Source organism: Labeo rohita, chromosome 16 (genome assembly GCF_022985175.1).
Source record: "Labeo rohita strain BAU-BD-2019 chromosome 16, IGBB_LRoh.1.0, whole genome shotgun sequence".
Classification (NCBI taxonomy): Eukaryota; Metazoa; Chordata; class Actinopteri; order Cypriniformes; family Cyprinidae; genus Labeo; species Labeo rohita.
Genome location: NC_066884.1, coordinates 27,589,719 through 27,604,808, shown reverse-complemented (window position 1 = coordinate 27,604,808; position 15,090 = coordinate 27,589,719). Strand labels below are relative to the sequence as shown.

The 15,090-nt window shown below is 36.6% G+C and overlaps 1 protein-coding gene across 1 annotated transcript; it reads left to right on the top strand.

Annotated features, from left to right (window-relative positions):
• The first annotated feature begins 775 nt into the window (after nucleotides 1-775).
• Nucleotides 776-13,202, top strand: ccdc106a (coiled-coil domain containing 106a). Its single transcript, XM_051130823.1, has 9 exons — nucleotides 776-935; nucleotides 1,421-1,498; nucleotides 1,604-1,705; nucleotides 4,455-4,640; nucleotides 5,448-5,498; nucleotides 9,135-9,365; nucleotides 9,460-9,669; nucleotides 9,755-10,058; nucleotides 12,196-13,202. Exons 2-9 carry the CDS (start codon nucleotides 1,444-1,446, stop codon nucleotides 12,218-12,220), a joined length of 1,164 nt encoding a protein of 387 aa, XP_050986780.1. The 5' UTR covers nucleotides 776-935; nucleotides 1,421-1,443; the 3' UTR covers nucleotides 12,221-13,202.
• The last annotated feature ends 1,888 nt before the right edge of the window (nucleotides 13,203-15,090 follow it).

Below are 15,090 nucleotides of genomic sequence, written 5' to 3'. Positions count from 1 at the left end.
TAGGTTTAGGTGTAGGGCGACAGAATATACGGTTAGTACAGTATAAACCATTACGCCCATGAAATGTCCCCATAAAACAAGAAAACACAAAGTGTGTGTGTGTGTTTTAAACAAAATCTCAACTGCTCCTTGTATAGTGTAAAATAAAATTTTGAAAGACAGTAATGTTCAGTCTTAACTTTATGGCGTTGTTAAGTTTAACAGTACCCTCCCTGACTATAATACACCTAAAAAAAAAAAAAAAAAAAAAAAATGAATAAAAAGTATGATACTACTGCACTGAACTATTAAATTTACCTGAATGACCAGACCTGTGTTTCTCGTAAATGATGTCACACATGGGTGTAGTCTAAAAAAATTATAGGTCTAGAATGACTAGTGTGACGGGGTTGAGTTCAGACTAAAGTACATATTTATATAGTCCGTTTGTATATAAGATCTTGGATATTTTTACCAAAATATTTTTCACAAGAAAGGAGCACAAATAAATACTTCCGTTATTGCCAAAAAGTATAGACACAAAGCATAGCCTCAGGGACAAGACAAAACGCTTGGTGAAAGATTATTTTATAATGACAATTATTTAAATGCAAGAATTATTTTTATTTATAATAACAGGCATACCAGTATTGCGAACTTCATTTTGGTGAACCATCATTTTAAAATGTCTGGGAGACTAAAATATTACCGAATTGCAGGAATTACCCACATTACTAATGTGCATTGTGTTACTCCCAAAAATTCCTCAGGCTTTTATTTTGAACGTGCAGAATTGAAGGTGCCATAATAGTGCCTTCCTTCACGTTGTTTTTAGCGTTACTGCCGAGGGTGATTTAATTGTTATTGTTCGCGGGCTGATTTTTCAGCATACACGTAAACAAATGAAAGTACACTGAGACACGCTTCAAATACGTGACAGGGAAGCACGTTCACAGGTAACGTTACGGTTTGTACGTGTTTTGTCATCACGTGACAGAAATACCTCGTTTATTTGGGTACGTTCTGTCTGGAACGGTCTAAAGATTAGCCAGTTTGCTAGTCATCTCAGTGTAGTTAAACAAATAAAAAATGGTGCGTTATTCCTCAACCACTACACTAATCATGAAAATCTGCTTAGTATTTTTGAGTACAGCTCATGTCATAACATGCGTTGTTGTTGTTGTTATAAATGTTTTGGTTGTGGATGGCTGATGCTGGGGTGATTGAAAGATAGTGACAGTCAGTTTGACTGTTTTACTATGTTGCGTACAAGAGAAGACACGGATGCTAGTCATCTGACAGTCGGTTAGATTATATTATTTTCATGTACCTTTTGTGATGTGTTGTCGCATGCGCATCTTCATATGATGCTGGGCAGAAAAATAAAAGCAGATGTTGTGAGAATTTGGGGGTGACAGTCGCTCTCTGTGTCTCATCCCAGAGCAAATCTGAACAGGCGGAAATATGAATGATGCGGATTCAGCCACAAGGAAGCATGCGAGTTCTCGAGAGCTACAGAGTGAGTGCACATTTGTAAATGTTTATTGTGAGATGATGACGTGGATACTAGTGAATTTCCTAGAAAAAAGTTCCATCCTACGCGTGTTAAATCATCTTTCTTTAGCTCCCAAGAATGAGGATGCCTACGAGATTTCCATTCCTTTTGAAGACAACAACTTTGATCAGCAGGGAGGCTTTTACAACCAGAATGACCAGAACTTTGATGGTCAGTTCCGTTTAATGTCATACTTATCATTGTTTGTGTTTTAGCGAATGTTAAAGTTTTATTTCACACAAAAATGAAAATTCTATGTCGTTCCAAGCGCATTAAAGCCCGTTCACACTCATTGACTACATATTAGCATCCACACCAACAGACTCAATCGCGTCTTGCTTAGGCATTGCAACAATCATTAAGACTTTATGCTTTCCCACCTTATTCTTCAACACAGAAGTAAGTCTATGGGCGAGACTTCCGGTTTATTAGTGGCTATAGGGATTTAAGGAGAAGAATAACAACATGCAGTAAACTTTAAAACTTTGGACTGCAAAGCAGTGCGTTTATAATTAATATAACAACTTAAAATAACATGGTAAGACACCAATTTGCAATAGCAAGCAGCAAAAGGAGGTTTTGGACAGCTAAAAATAGCTGGATGGATGCCACCGGAAGCCAGACCTGTAGACCACTTATCTGTTTGTAAACATTCGGGATGCGCGCGCAGCATGGTTGCAGAAAACCCGGGAGAGATAGCCTTTACAGCTAGAGAATTACAAGGATATGGCACAAAATACTTAGATTTAAAAAGAGTATAGATTATATTGATTAGATGTCATTTTCAAAATGTTATTCGCATATTACTAGAGCTTGTCACCCATCGATAAGCACTGTTATTCAAAGAAATTGGCGTTAGATAGTGGGATAGTGTTACAGATCTGAAACCGGGATGACGTTTTTACGGGCGGTTCAATTGGCAGTCTATAGAGCCATGGAATAAAAGAATAAAAAAGGTAAATTTGATTTTATATTTCAAAATCCTGACTTTATTTTCGCAATTCCGAGACTATATCCCACAAATCTGGAGGAAAAACAACTCGTCATTCTCTCTTTTCCTTTCGGCTTATATCCCACACTTCTGGCTTTTTCCCTTTAGAATTAACAAACTCATTAAGTTAGTTTTGTTAAATTGAATCAGAAAATCCAAATTAGTAGATATAAACTTGCATTTGTGAGGAAAAAAAGGTTAATAGTAATAGGTTTAAATAATATGTCATGCTGTGACAGTAGGGCTAATACAGTACATCCCCTGTGAACAGCATATGTGACCATGGACCACAAAACCAGTCATAAGGGTATATTTTTCAAAATTGAGCTTTATACATCATCTGAAAGCTGAATAAATAAGCTTCCCATTGATGTATGGTTTGTTATGATAGGAACATATTCATGGCCGAGATACAATTGTTTGAATATCTGGAATCTGAGGGTGCAAAAAAATCTAAATATTGAGAAAATCACCTTTAAAGTTGTCCAAATGAAGTTCTTAACAATGCATATTACTAATCAAAAATTAAGTTTTGATAAATTTGCAGTAGGAAATTTACAAAATATCTTCATGGAACATGATATTTACTTAATTTCATTACTTATTTACTTGATTTTTGGCATAAAATAAAAATCAATAATTTTTTGACCCATACAATGTATTTTTGGCTATTGCTACAAATATACCCCAGCGACTTAAGACTGGTTTTGTGGTCCAGGGTCACATATGTGAATATTATGTAGACCTATTGTTGAAATCAAATTTATGCTTTAAAAGTAGAGTAATCATAGCAGTTTTCATCCATAGTATGTCCGTTTAAACGTCTGCGTTTAGCTTCAAATGGCGTCTTTGACTACAGTATTGTGTACAAATTATTTGCATTCCGATTTGACATCAAAAGGCACAAAAATATTTTTTCTCTTATTCCATGGAGTTTACCCGTTTACCTCCACTTGCTTCCATTGTTTTTCTGCAACCACTATGCGCGCGCAGCTGCAAGTGACATCACTGTGACGTCTACTCGAAATTGGATTATAAAATTTGCATCCACACTTGTTAAATAAAATAAAGTGGATAGCTGTCGTCCATGGTGTGAAAAGCCCTCAAGACTTCCCTTCATCTTGGAAACACAATTAAGATATTATTAATATTATGTCATATTTCTTCTTAATATTGAATGTCATCGGTTCTCTCAGATCAAGCATGCATAGTTGAGCTTCCAAGTTTACTGTATTTGTGACCCTGGACCATAAAACCAGTCTTAAGTAGCATGGGTATATTTGTAGCAATAGCCAGCAATACATTGTATGGGTCAAAATGATCCATATTTCTTTTATGCCAAAAATCATTAGGATATTAACTAAAGATCATGTTCCATGAAGATATTTTGTAAATTTCCTAAAGTGAATATATCAAAACTTAAGTTTTGATTAGTAATATGCATTACTAAGAACTTCATTTGGACAACTCTAAAGGTGATTTTCGGCCAAATATTGTCATATCCTAACAAACCATACATTAGTAGAACGCTTATTTTATTCAACTTTCAGATTATGTATAGACAAATTGACACTTATGACTGGTTTTGTGGTCCAGGGTCACATTTGATGTGCTCTATGTATGTGTGTCGATTAATGTTTACATATTTATAAAAGCTTTAATTATTCTTTATTTAAAGCAGTTGTGTCCCTTGGATTTCAAAGACTTGTTTCTTGTGGATTACTTTTATGATTTGTACTTTTCGATGCCTGAAAGCTTCGGTTTCATACACTTTGAGTGTATGTGCAACAATAAACAGAATATTAAACACGTTTTCATTTTGGTTCCAAAGATTATATAATGACAGAATTACATTATCATTTTAGGGTGAACTATCATTTAAGTGCCATTTATGTCAACGTGATGATATTTGCTTGTGTTGCGATACAGGTAGTGATCCGCCAGCACCGAGCAGCTCGTACCTGTTAATCACTAACTTGCGCACACAACTGCAGATCTCACTGGAGAAAAATTCATGGCTGCAGAAACGCATCGAGGACCTGGAGGAGGAGAGAGACTTCCTGCGCTGCCAGCTCGATCGGTTCATCTTCTCAACCAAGAGTCAGGAAAGCAACGGTGAGGCGAGGACAGAACCAGAGGGAGAGAAGAGACAGAGAGTGGGTGAACACTGTGCTAATAGAGGATATTTAGTGACACAAGAAAAAGTTAGTAGATGTGGTCAAAGGTCATTTGAGAAATAGTGGAATGTTTGGGAGAGCTCTGTCATGTTTTGTCTTAATTTGTCATGTTTCATCTTCGTTTCGTCTTAGTTTCCCATAAACGCTGTTTTATTTATGTAGTTTCATCAGTCATGCATACATGCTTTGAGTAGTGAAAGACAGGAAGTGGAATATCTAAATTTATAACATAAAATCACTACTGAATAAATCTTATATGGGCAAATTCAGGAAGCGCTCTAATAATCTAATTCCAATCTACAATCTACTTACATCATGCCCCATTTCTATGTGTATTAAGTGTATTCTAGACTATGCTGTGACCGTCCACAAATAATGATGATAAACAGTTTTATTTTAAAAATACTGCAGAGTTTATTTGCAAAAATCATGTTTTGTTTTTTTTTATTAGCATGTTTTCATTGCGTTACCTGTATTTTCTTTTTAGTTATTTTTACTTAATCAAACCCAACTGCAGTTTGATTGAGATTAACTGGAATGCACAATGAAAAAACATGATTTTTGAAAATGGTTAAAAAGTGAGTTATCTGTTTTTGCTAATGAACTCTTCAATTATGTTTTTATACACTTTCTTGATCATGGCTGCAGTAAATCATCATATGATGCAGAAGTCAGGCTGGGTATTAATGCAGATTTTCCAAATACTGATGGGAAGACAAAAACTGATTTTTTCTTTTTCCTGCAGGTAATGATTCTAGGAGTTTTTCTTGGAGAAGGAGAAGAGAAAATGATCGGGGTAATTATACTATTTATATTAGTGTATACTATATTAATGATTTATATTATTATAGTTTTGATTAATATTTTAAATAAGCTTTTATTTGTATGTTTTCAGCTTTCATTTTAGTTACATTTTTAGAAATTGTATGTTCTTTTGAAATTTTCTATTAGTTTTTTTTATATTACTACTTAGGTTTCATTTATTTTTATTTCAGTTTTAGCTCACATTAGCTTATTTATTTCCTTATACTTGTTTCATCTAATTTTCATTTATTTAAAAATTTCATCTAATATTTAAATTAAGGCTTTATTTTAATTAATAAAAATGTTAAATAGTTTTATTTAGTTATAATAAAATAACAATAACCCTGTGCAAATAAATCCTAACTATTAATAGTTCGAAGATGCTTGTTTTCACTTCTGACCAAAAGTCTGTGCTATGTTGTGGAAGCCCGTTTCTGCCACTGAATTAAAAAAAAAAAAAGTTATTGCGACTTATCTCACAATTTTGACTTTTTTTCTCAGAATTGTGAGATATAAACTGGCAATTGCGAGTTAAGTCAGAATTGTGAGATATAAACGTGCAAATCTGTGAACATATCAGTCTTTTTTTCACCTCATAACTGGACTTTATAACTCGCAATTGCTAGTTTGTATCTCATAATTCTGGGAAAAAAACTCAGAATTCTGAGATATGAAGTCACAATTGCGAGAAAACAGTCAGAATTATGAGTTTATATCTCGCAATTCTGACTTTATTTCTCGCAGTTGTGTTTGTATCTAGCAATTCTGACTTTATAACTGGCAATAGTGCGTTTATCTCACAGTTCTGAGAAAAAAAGTCAGAATTGTGAGTTTATATGACATAATTCTGAGGAAAAAAAAAAGTCAACTTGCAAGATGTAAACTCGAAATTGCAAGAAAAAAAGTCTTTGTGAATTGTGAGATAAAAAGTCGCAGTTACCTTTTTTTAATTTTTTTTTTATTCAGTGGCAGAACCGGGCTTCCATACTATGTTGTCCTAACATGGTACACTTTTTTTTTTCTTGTTTCTAGTCAAAATATATATAAAAAAACAAACAAAAAACAACTTAAATCAAGATGCATTTACTAGATAAGCAAAATGATAAAGGATATTTAGTCTTGTTTCCTGGGGGAAAAAATCTAAAAATAAGTGAATTTTGCTTAAAACAACCAGTGGGGTAAGAAAATAATCTTGTTTTAAGAGTATATTCCATAAGCCACTGGCAGATAACTTTACTTGTTTTAAATTCCTGTAATTTAGATTTTTTTTTTTTTAGGAAACAAGACTAAACATCTTGCGTCGTTGTGCTTATCTAGTAAATGCATCTTGATTTTGACTAGAAACAAGACAAAAATGCTAAGTAAGATAAGCCTTTTTTGCAGTGGTGAAAGTCGTTGCTGCAATATAAAGATCACAGGGGCTAGCTGCATAAACTATGCCACTATGTTAAGACTTTGTCTTTAGAATTAGTCTGACCAAGGGTAATGTGGACATATGGTGGAACGAAATGTCGTGTCTTGCAGGACCACGGTGCTATATAAATAAACATAAATATGACCATACCTACACTAGACGTAGAAACAATTTTTTAAACCTATACAGCTAACTATACACATACTATAAATAACTGACTATACATACACATAACCTAAGACTATACAAGGAGTTTACATAATAACTGTGCATGATAATGTGCAGAAGAGGTATTTAAAGGTTAAGAAGCAAATAGTGCAATATGATTTGTGGTGCATTGACAGTAAACATTTGTTAAGTACTTATTAGGTTCTTGTAACATAGGTTTTTAAAGGTTCATGAAACCCCAGACTACTTTTTCTGAGATTTGAGCAGAGGTGTTTGTGTTGCACATCATATATGACAATGTTAGCATCCATTAATTTTAATTGTTGGAGAAAACTGGTTAATTTTGAGCTTTTTTGCTGTATTTTCATCTTCCGGGTTTAAAATCTACATTGTGCTAACGTCACACTTTGTGACGTGGCAATAGACTATAGTACATCGATGACGCGTCGGTGTCTCGTAATTATTCATGAGGCTGCGCGTTCTTATCCTATGAGAAGACGCTTCGTCTAATTATTCACGACAGCACGTGTTGACTTGCTATGACCAAGCGGCAACCTCCTGGTCTCCCTCTTAAACCCAATGCGGAAATGACTAAAACTGCAATTCATCGACTGGCTGTTAGAGACTGGCTGCAAAAAGGAGTCAATCCCATAGACTCCCCATGTTAAAATGCCCAACTTCACAGCAGAAAAAAATATGTTTACCGCCTGGTACAAAAAGTGGTTGAGGTCTATATAGCAAATTTTGCCCTTCATGTCAACTGTTAGGGGGGTGAATTTTTTTTAGAACTCATCCGTTTAAATTATATTAAGCCTTAAAGTTCTGCATAATTTAGGGCGTGGCCACTTGAGTGACTGGTGGATTGCCACTGCTGTCACCACCGTTGTGCTAGGCGGGCGTGGTTTCAGCAACCGGCTCCACCCACGTCCCGCCTCTTTACCCATTTTCGATTATCCAGGAGTGACGTGCAGTGACGCGATTCCAAGATGGCAACGGCCGAATCCCGCCCACTAAGAGCTTCAAAAATGCTCTTCAGAAACCTACAGGTGACGTCACAGACACTACGTCCATATTTTTTTTACAGTCTATGGCTATGACAGACGCTTCAGACTGTGAGATTGCATACAATAACTGAGGGAAACGTTAATGGATCAAAGGAGACTGTTTGTTCTTGTTTGCTTTGGAAGTAGAGTTCAGCACAAATGCGATTAATTCATAAGGTGAGTGTAATAGCGGTTTGTACAACTCCTTAACAAAACCTATCAAAAGGATTATAAATGCCGCAAATAAGCCTTAAAAGTTAATAGAGGTGCAACAGCACGTACATATATATGTTTTTGATGCAGAGTGTTGTTAACTCAATGGGAGCGAAATGAAATGTCTGAACCTGAAGTTGACTCTCTCCCTTTTTCCCCCACCGCTTCGCAGCGCACCACGCCACTTTTACAGCATTTTTCAAAACTATGGTGAGAATCAACCAGTGCTGAAACAGGGGGGTTTCATGACCCTTTAATAAGAAAGTGTCTGGTGCAAATAGAGAGAAAAGAATATGTTTCTACAGGTGGTTTGTCTAGCCCACTCACCTGTATGTAGCACACTTAGAGGTGCACAATGTTTTCTGTGTAACGTAGTGTTTATAGGAAAATGTCTGGTGCATATAGAGATGAAGAATGCGTTACTAGAGGTGGTTTGTCCAGCCCACTCACCTGTGTGTAGCATACTCAGAATTGCACTGTGTTTTGAGTTTTCAATAGTTTACATTTTGGATAAGGGGGGGGAAGCTGTTGAGCAGTCTTGCAGAGCGGGCTCTGCTGCTCCTGTAGCGTCTTCCTGATGGCAGGAGCTGGAAGAGATGATTGGAGGGATGGGTTGGGTCCTTCACGATACTGGTGGCTTTACCGGAGCATCGTGCAAGGAAAGATCTTCAAAAGTTTTAATGTAACTGACTCAAAAAAGTTATGACCAGACTTGAAGAAAAAAAATTAGGCAACTAACTTATAAGACTTGTCTGTGCCACAGAATTAACTTAAATCATTAACATTTCAGATCAACAAGTGGAGAGTCAGCGTGCGGCCAACCGTCAGTCATTCCAGCAGAGGCCAACCCAACAGACGTCAGCCAATCCCAAGGCCCTGAGCTCTGTTCCTGGTCCAGTCAGTGCTCAGATAAATTCCATGTATGGATCTCCCCACCCTCAGCCTCTTTTGCAGGGCCACGGTGGCGGCAGCACCAGCAGTAGCTGCAGTAGCAACAACAGGTCTCTCAATGAACTGCAAGGTGGGTCTGAAATGTTTTAACCTGTATTTGTGCTACATCGGCATTTTGGTTTCAATATTTGCTGCATGTCTTTTATTTTTATATGCTGCTACAGAATCCCTAACTCTTCTGGGAGATGATGAAGAAGATGACTATCTTGAGGATAGCTACCTGGAGGAAGAGGAGATGATGTCAGGAGAGGATGTGATAACAGAAAACATGTCACTAAGGAATATCGGCACAGCTGGAAGACCCACCGGCAGTCATCCAGCTCTGAAGAGAAGGAGGGTTTTCAGAATCGCCAGAGGGAGAGAAAGACAGAGAGGTGAGCATGACAGTTCATATGACAGACAAGTGATTTTCTTCTCTTTCTGATCTCTGTCTTTTTCTTCTTTTTGCTGTTGTTCTAGTGAAAGATGCAGCAGGTGTGCTGTTCCGCTATAAAAAGATCCTGGTAACATACCAGAGGTTAAAGAACATGTCCAAGGCCTTCCAGATCCACGGTGTAGATCGTAATACGGTGGCCTCTACCACACCCATTGCTGAGCTTCTGCTGGTGGCTCCAGAGAAGGTGGCTGAGGTGGGCGAGTTTGACCCGTCTAAAGAAAAGCTTCTGGACTACGCCCGACGCTGCTATATCGCCCTCGACCCCCAGACTCTCAGCAAAGTGCAAGCTCTGAAGAAGAACAACCTACTCCTGCCTATTTCATACAGGTATTAATACAGACATATACACACACATACAGATACATATAGAACATTTAAATTCCTATTAAATTACTTTTAAAAGTTAGATTAAATTACTTCCTTTTAGTAATATTTTTCCAAAAAAGTGCCTAGTGACAAATCTAGCGTCTTCTTGGACAAACCTTTTCTAGTTTGTGAGACTCGTCGGAACGGCCGCATAAACGTGAGGTCTTGATTTCCCGGGAGAGAAACATCTTGGAAAGGAGAGCAGGTTTTAGTCTCAATGGATTGCCTGACTGTTTCATATTCATCTTGTTGTCTGACAACAGAAAATGTATAAATGAAAACAGAATTTGGCTGCATTAAAATATAATATGTGAGCACAGAGAGGCAAAAAAAAATGTAAAAGGCATAACGACACAATGGTGTCATGAATATGATAAGTATGTATGACGTCATCTAGCAACATTTAGCGACTTTTCGAGCAGACTTTAGCTACTGTTCTTCGAAAGAAGTTGGCAACAGTGTTTCCAGGACATTTTGCAAAATCAGTCATTTCCATAATTAATAAACTAAAAAGTTGAGACTTACTTTGTGACTTGTTTATATGTACAGTTGGGGTCAAACGTTTACACCCCCCTTTCAGAATCTGCAAAATGTTTACCAAAATAAGAGGGATCATACAAAATGCATGTTATTGTTTGTTTAGTACTGACCTGAATAAGATATTTCACATAAAGATGTTTACATATAGTCCACAGGAGAAAATAATAGTTGAATTTATAAAAATGACCCCGTTCAAAAGTTTACATACTCTCGATTCTTAATACTGTGTTGTTGAATGATCCACAGCTGTGTTTTTTGTTTAGTGATTCCCTTGTTTGACCTGAACTATTCTTCAGAAAAATCCTTCAGGTCCCACAAATTCTTTGGTTTTTCAGCATTTTTGTGTATTTGAATCCATCAGTGACTATATGATTTTGAGATTCATCTTTTCACTCTGAGGACAACTGAGGGACTCATATGCAGCTATTACAGAAGGTTCAAACACTCACTGATGCTTCAGAAGGAAGCCACTTCCAAAACAAAGATTCACATATAATGTACTTCACCCCCTTGTCATCCAAGATGTTTATTTTTTCTCTCCATGAACCCTGTGTATTCTGACCCAAGACAGTTAGGGTGTCGAAAAACTCTGATCGTATTTTCTCTCTCAACTTCGAAAATCATTTCAAAATCATCCTACATCGCTGCAGAAGTACCGACCCAGTCTTTGCAACGTGAACATGCAAAGAAGATCAAACAACGTTAACAAAAATGAACACAATCAGCGATTTAGGATGATTTTGAAGTTGAGAACCGGAGCAAAGACGGTTATATTGGTCCAGATATTGGTCCATTATATGAAGAAAAATGCTGAAATGTTTTCCTCAAAAAACGTAATTTCTTTACAACTGAAGAAAGAAAGACATGAACATCTTGGATGACAAGGGGGTGAGTAAATTATTTGTAAATTGTTGTTCTGGAAGTGGAGCTCTCCTTTAAAAGCCGAAAACTTTTGAACAGCATGGAGATGTGTACATTTTTCTTACTTTGCCTAAATATCATATTTTTCATCTAGTACTGCCATTCAGTGGCTACAGATGATAGTTACGTGTTTCCCAGAAGACAAAATAAGTTAAATTTACCCATCTTCAAATTCAATTTTTTAGCTCTTAATGCATGGTGTTTCCTTCTGGAGCATCAGTGAGTGTTTGAACCTTCTGTAATAGTTGCATATGAGTCCCTCAGTTGTCCTCAGTGTAAAAAGATGGATCTCAAAACCATACAGTCATTTTTAGAAAGGGTTCAAATACACAAAAATGCTGTAAATCAAAGAATTTGTGGGACCTGAAGGATTTTGTGTGTGTATATATAATGTATTTATTTATTTTTCCTGAAATAGTTTTATTTTTATCAGTGGGTTATAAACGATTCGTGTAAACCAATCATAAACCCATTCTTACATAATCTATTGCATTTGATTCTATGTTGCAATTTAGATGAAAACTAATTTATGAATAATTCAAAACTACACATTCTTACACAAAGCACAAAATCTTGTATTGACAAATACAAAAAAAAAACACTGACTGTTGAATTGTTTTTTTTTATGCTTCTCCAGGTTGAAAGGAACGGATAATCGATAATTGGAAGAATAAGTGGGTTGATTCTTATCCTGCTGTACAGTGAAACCCCTTCACTGTATTTTAATGTACCATAGAACACACATCTCCCATCTCAACCTCCACATTGTGCTGTTCAGATCCGCTGTACTCTGAACCAAGTCGACTATTACCTCGGTTCACTCACTCATAGAGCTGGACACTCAAAGCTGCGGGTGGGTTGCACAATTATGCTGTCAGGTTTGCCATTTTAAAAGAGAACTTAGTTCTCGAACTCATTTTACACCGTTCTTTCATAACGGACTTCTTAGTATCCTGTAATTGTTGCTCCGGTTAAAGCTTAATTTACACTTTAGTTTAAATCAGTCTGAAATGTGCAGCGACTCTGTAACGTGTAGCTCTATAGCAATGTGTGTTGCTCAGAAGTTCTCTGTTGGGTCATTAGATACTTTCAGTTGTCCCAAATGTCTGTCATTGTTCTCCGTATCCAGTAGCACTTACTTGACAGACTGACAGACTCTTAAGAATTAGGTTTTTCTAAAAAGTGGTGCACGCATAGACTCATGCACTCCTCCTGTTTTAACACTGTGCTCTTCTTTGCAAGCGGCACCTGTACGTTCTCACTAGAACCTCACTGGATTTGATTTGTGGAGTGTTTGTGCATGTGTCTCCCTTAATAATGGCCTGTCTCCTATTAGATGACACTGACTGTTTAGCATGTGCAAAGTTTCTATAGTGTAAATCAGTGATAATACATGTTAAAACAATTGGTAATAGTACTAGTCTAGTCTAGTACTGCATAGTGCAGATGATGTTATGTGAGGGAGTTCCTGTTCTACCTGGTGCTGAAGTTCTCATGAGTGTGAGCGTCTTTGAGATTGTACGTCTGGATACATGTTGGGTGTTTGTTAGTATGCAGCGTGATTGAGATTAGACTATTCATGGCTCCTTCGAGCACATATTGAAACCTCCAAGTGGCTAATAAAAAACAGCAAGCTTCTCTTTACATCACAATCTTCTTCTTCCTTATCATCAGATAATGTTTGTGGGAACACTACAAAAAGTTTCAGTTTGTTGACATTAGTTGTCAGGATTAGTTCACTTCCAGAACAAACAATTATAGATCATTTACTCACCCCTTTGTCATCCAAAATGTTCATTTCTTTCTTTCTTCAGTCGTAAAGAAATTATTTTTTGAGGAAAACATTTCAGGAATTTTCTCCATATAGTGGACTTCAATGGTGCCCGTGAGTTTGAACGTCCAAAATGCAGTTTAAAGGCAGCTTGAAAGGGCTCTAAACAATCCCAACCAAGGAAGAAGGGTCTTATCTAGCCAAACGATTGTCCATTTTCTTCAGTAAATTAGTGTTTGTACACTTTGGAGGAGAAAATGAGATGGGAGTTTTTCAACATACCCTAAATGTTTTGAACCGGACACATGCGCATCGCAGAGCTAGATAAGACGGGTGTTTGTGGTTAATACGAATTTATTAAAGAAAATGACTGATCGCTTCGCTAGATAAGACCCTTCTTCTTCGGATGGGATGGTTTAGAGCCCTTTGAAGCTGCATTTAAACTGCATTTTGGAAATTCAAACTCGCAGGCGCCATAGAAGTCCACTATATGGAGAAAATTCCTGGAATGTTTTCCTCAAAAACGCTTGCGGCCAGTCACGAATCCAACTGCGGCCCACCGAACATATTACAAAATAACGTACAGTTTTACAATTCATTTTTGTTTTTACATTAATTAGTAATGTACTAAATTCATATAAATTATAATGTTTTTATGTGTAATATTTTCAGACATGAGCAGACGTATGTATTCACGTAGGCCTAATTACACATTTAACAAAGTGCGTGCTTTGGCAGAATTCAGTTCAAATAGTCATCATCAACAGCCGTTAGTTCGGTAAAATGAAACATCAGAATTAACAAATTTGTTATTAAGGGAGAAAAAACGAAATGTGGAAAATGCAAACAAAGGAATACATACAAACAAGAAAAGTCGCAGTATCAACAGTGAAGGTAGGAGAGTGCTGTCTTTTGGCATCAACTTGCCCCGCCAATCACTTAGGCAAAAGGAAACACCCATGCTACGCAGCAGTTTGAAAGTGCGTTCCATATTTGGATCAACATAGACTACATTTTGTTAATGCACATTTTCTGCAATGTCGCACATCAAGTCACACTCCCATGTGCGTTTTACAGACAGCATTTTACAATCACAACCTCATTATGCTTTTACTCATTTCGAGGAGAATTTCACAAAATTGGTCAGCTCCCGACAGTATCAGGTGTCCAATCAATAGTGAGTAGAATTATTTATTTACAGTGGTGAAGTGCAGGCTTATAATCTACCCAATTCTTTATTAGTCGGCTTTGCGTATACCCAATTCTAAATCCCTCTGATGCGCATCATTCAATGTCCTGCATCAGCCAAAATCATGACAGTCCACCACATGAATAGCTATTTCATTCGCATGTGAATAAATGCAAATATTCCCTAAAACACCCGGTCAGGACCGTGGCGCCAGCTTCTTTTGAAATATGTTTAATGATTGTGCCTGATGCGCCTATGCACGCTCCGTCCACTCCTTCACCCCAAATGCTGTCTGTTCATACATGAGAGCATGTCAGGGGAGGGGCGCAGACTGGTTTAATAATTAATATTATTGATTACTAATTTGAGTCAGTACATTAAAAACGAAAACAATACCTTAAAAATGAAAAGAATCAGGTTTTTACAATCAGAAATTTCTTAAACCAGTGAATAATATATTCCGGGGGATAAATTATGCGTATACCCAACTTTTTCAGGCACCACTACACCAATGCTTATTTATTTCAATAAATGTAATTGTTTAGATATAATATTTATAATATTATAAATCT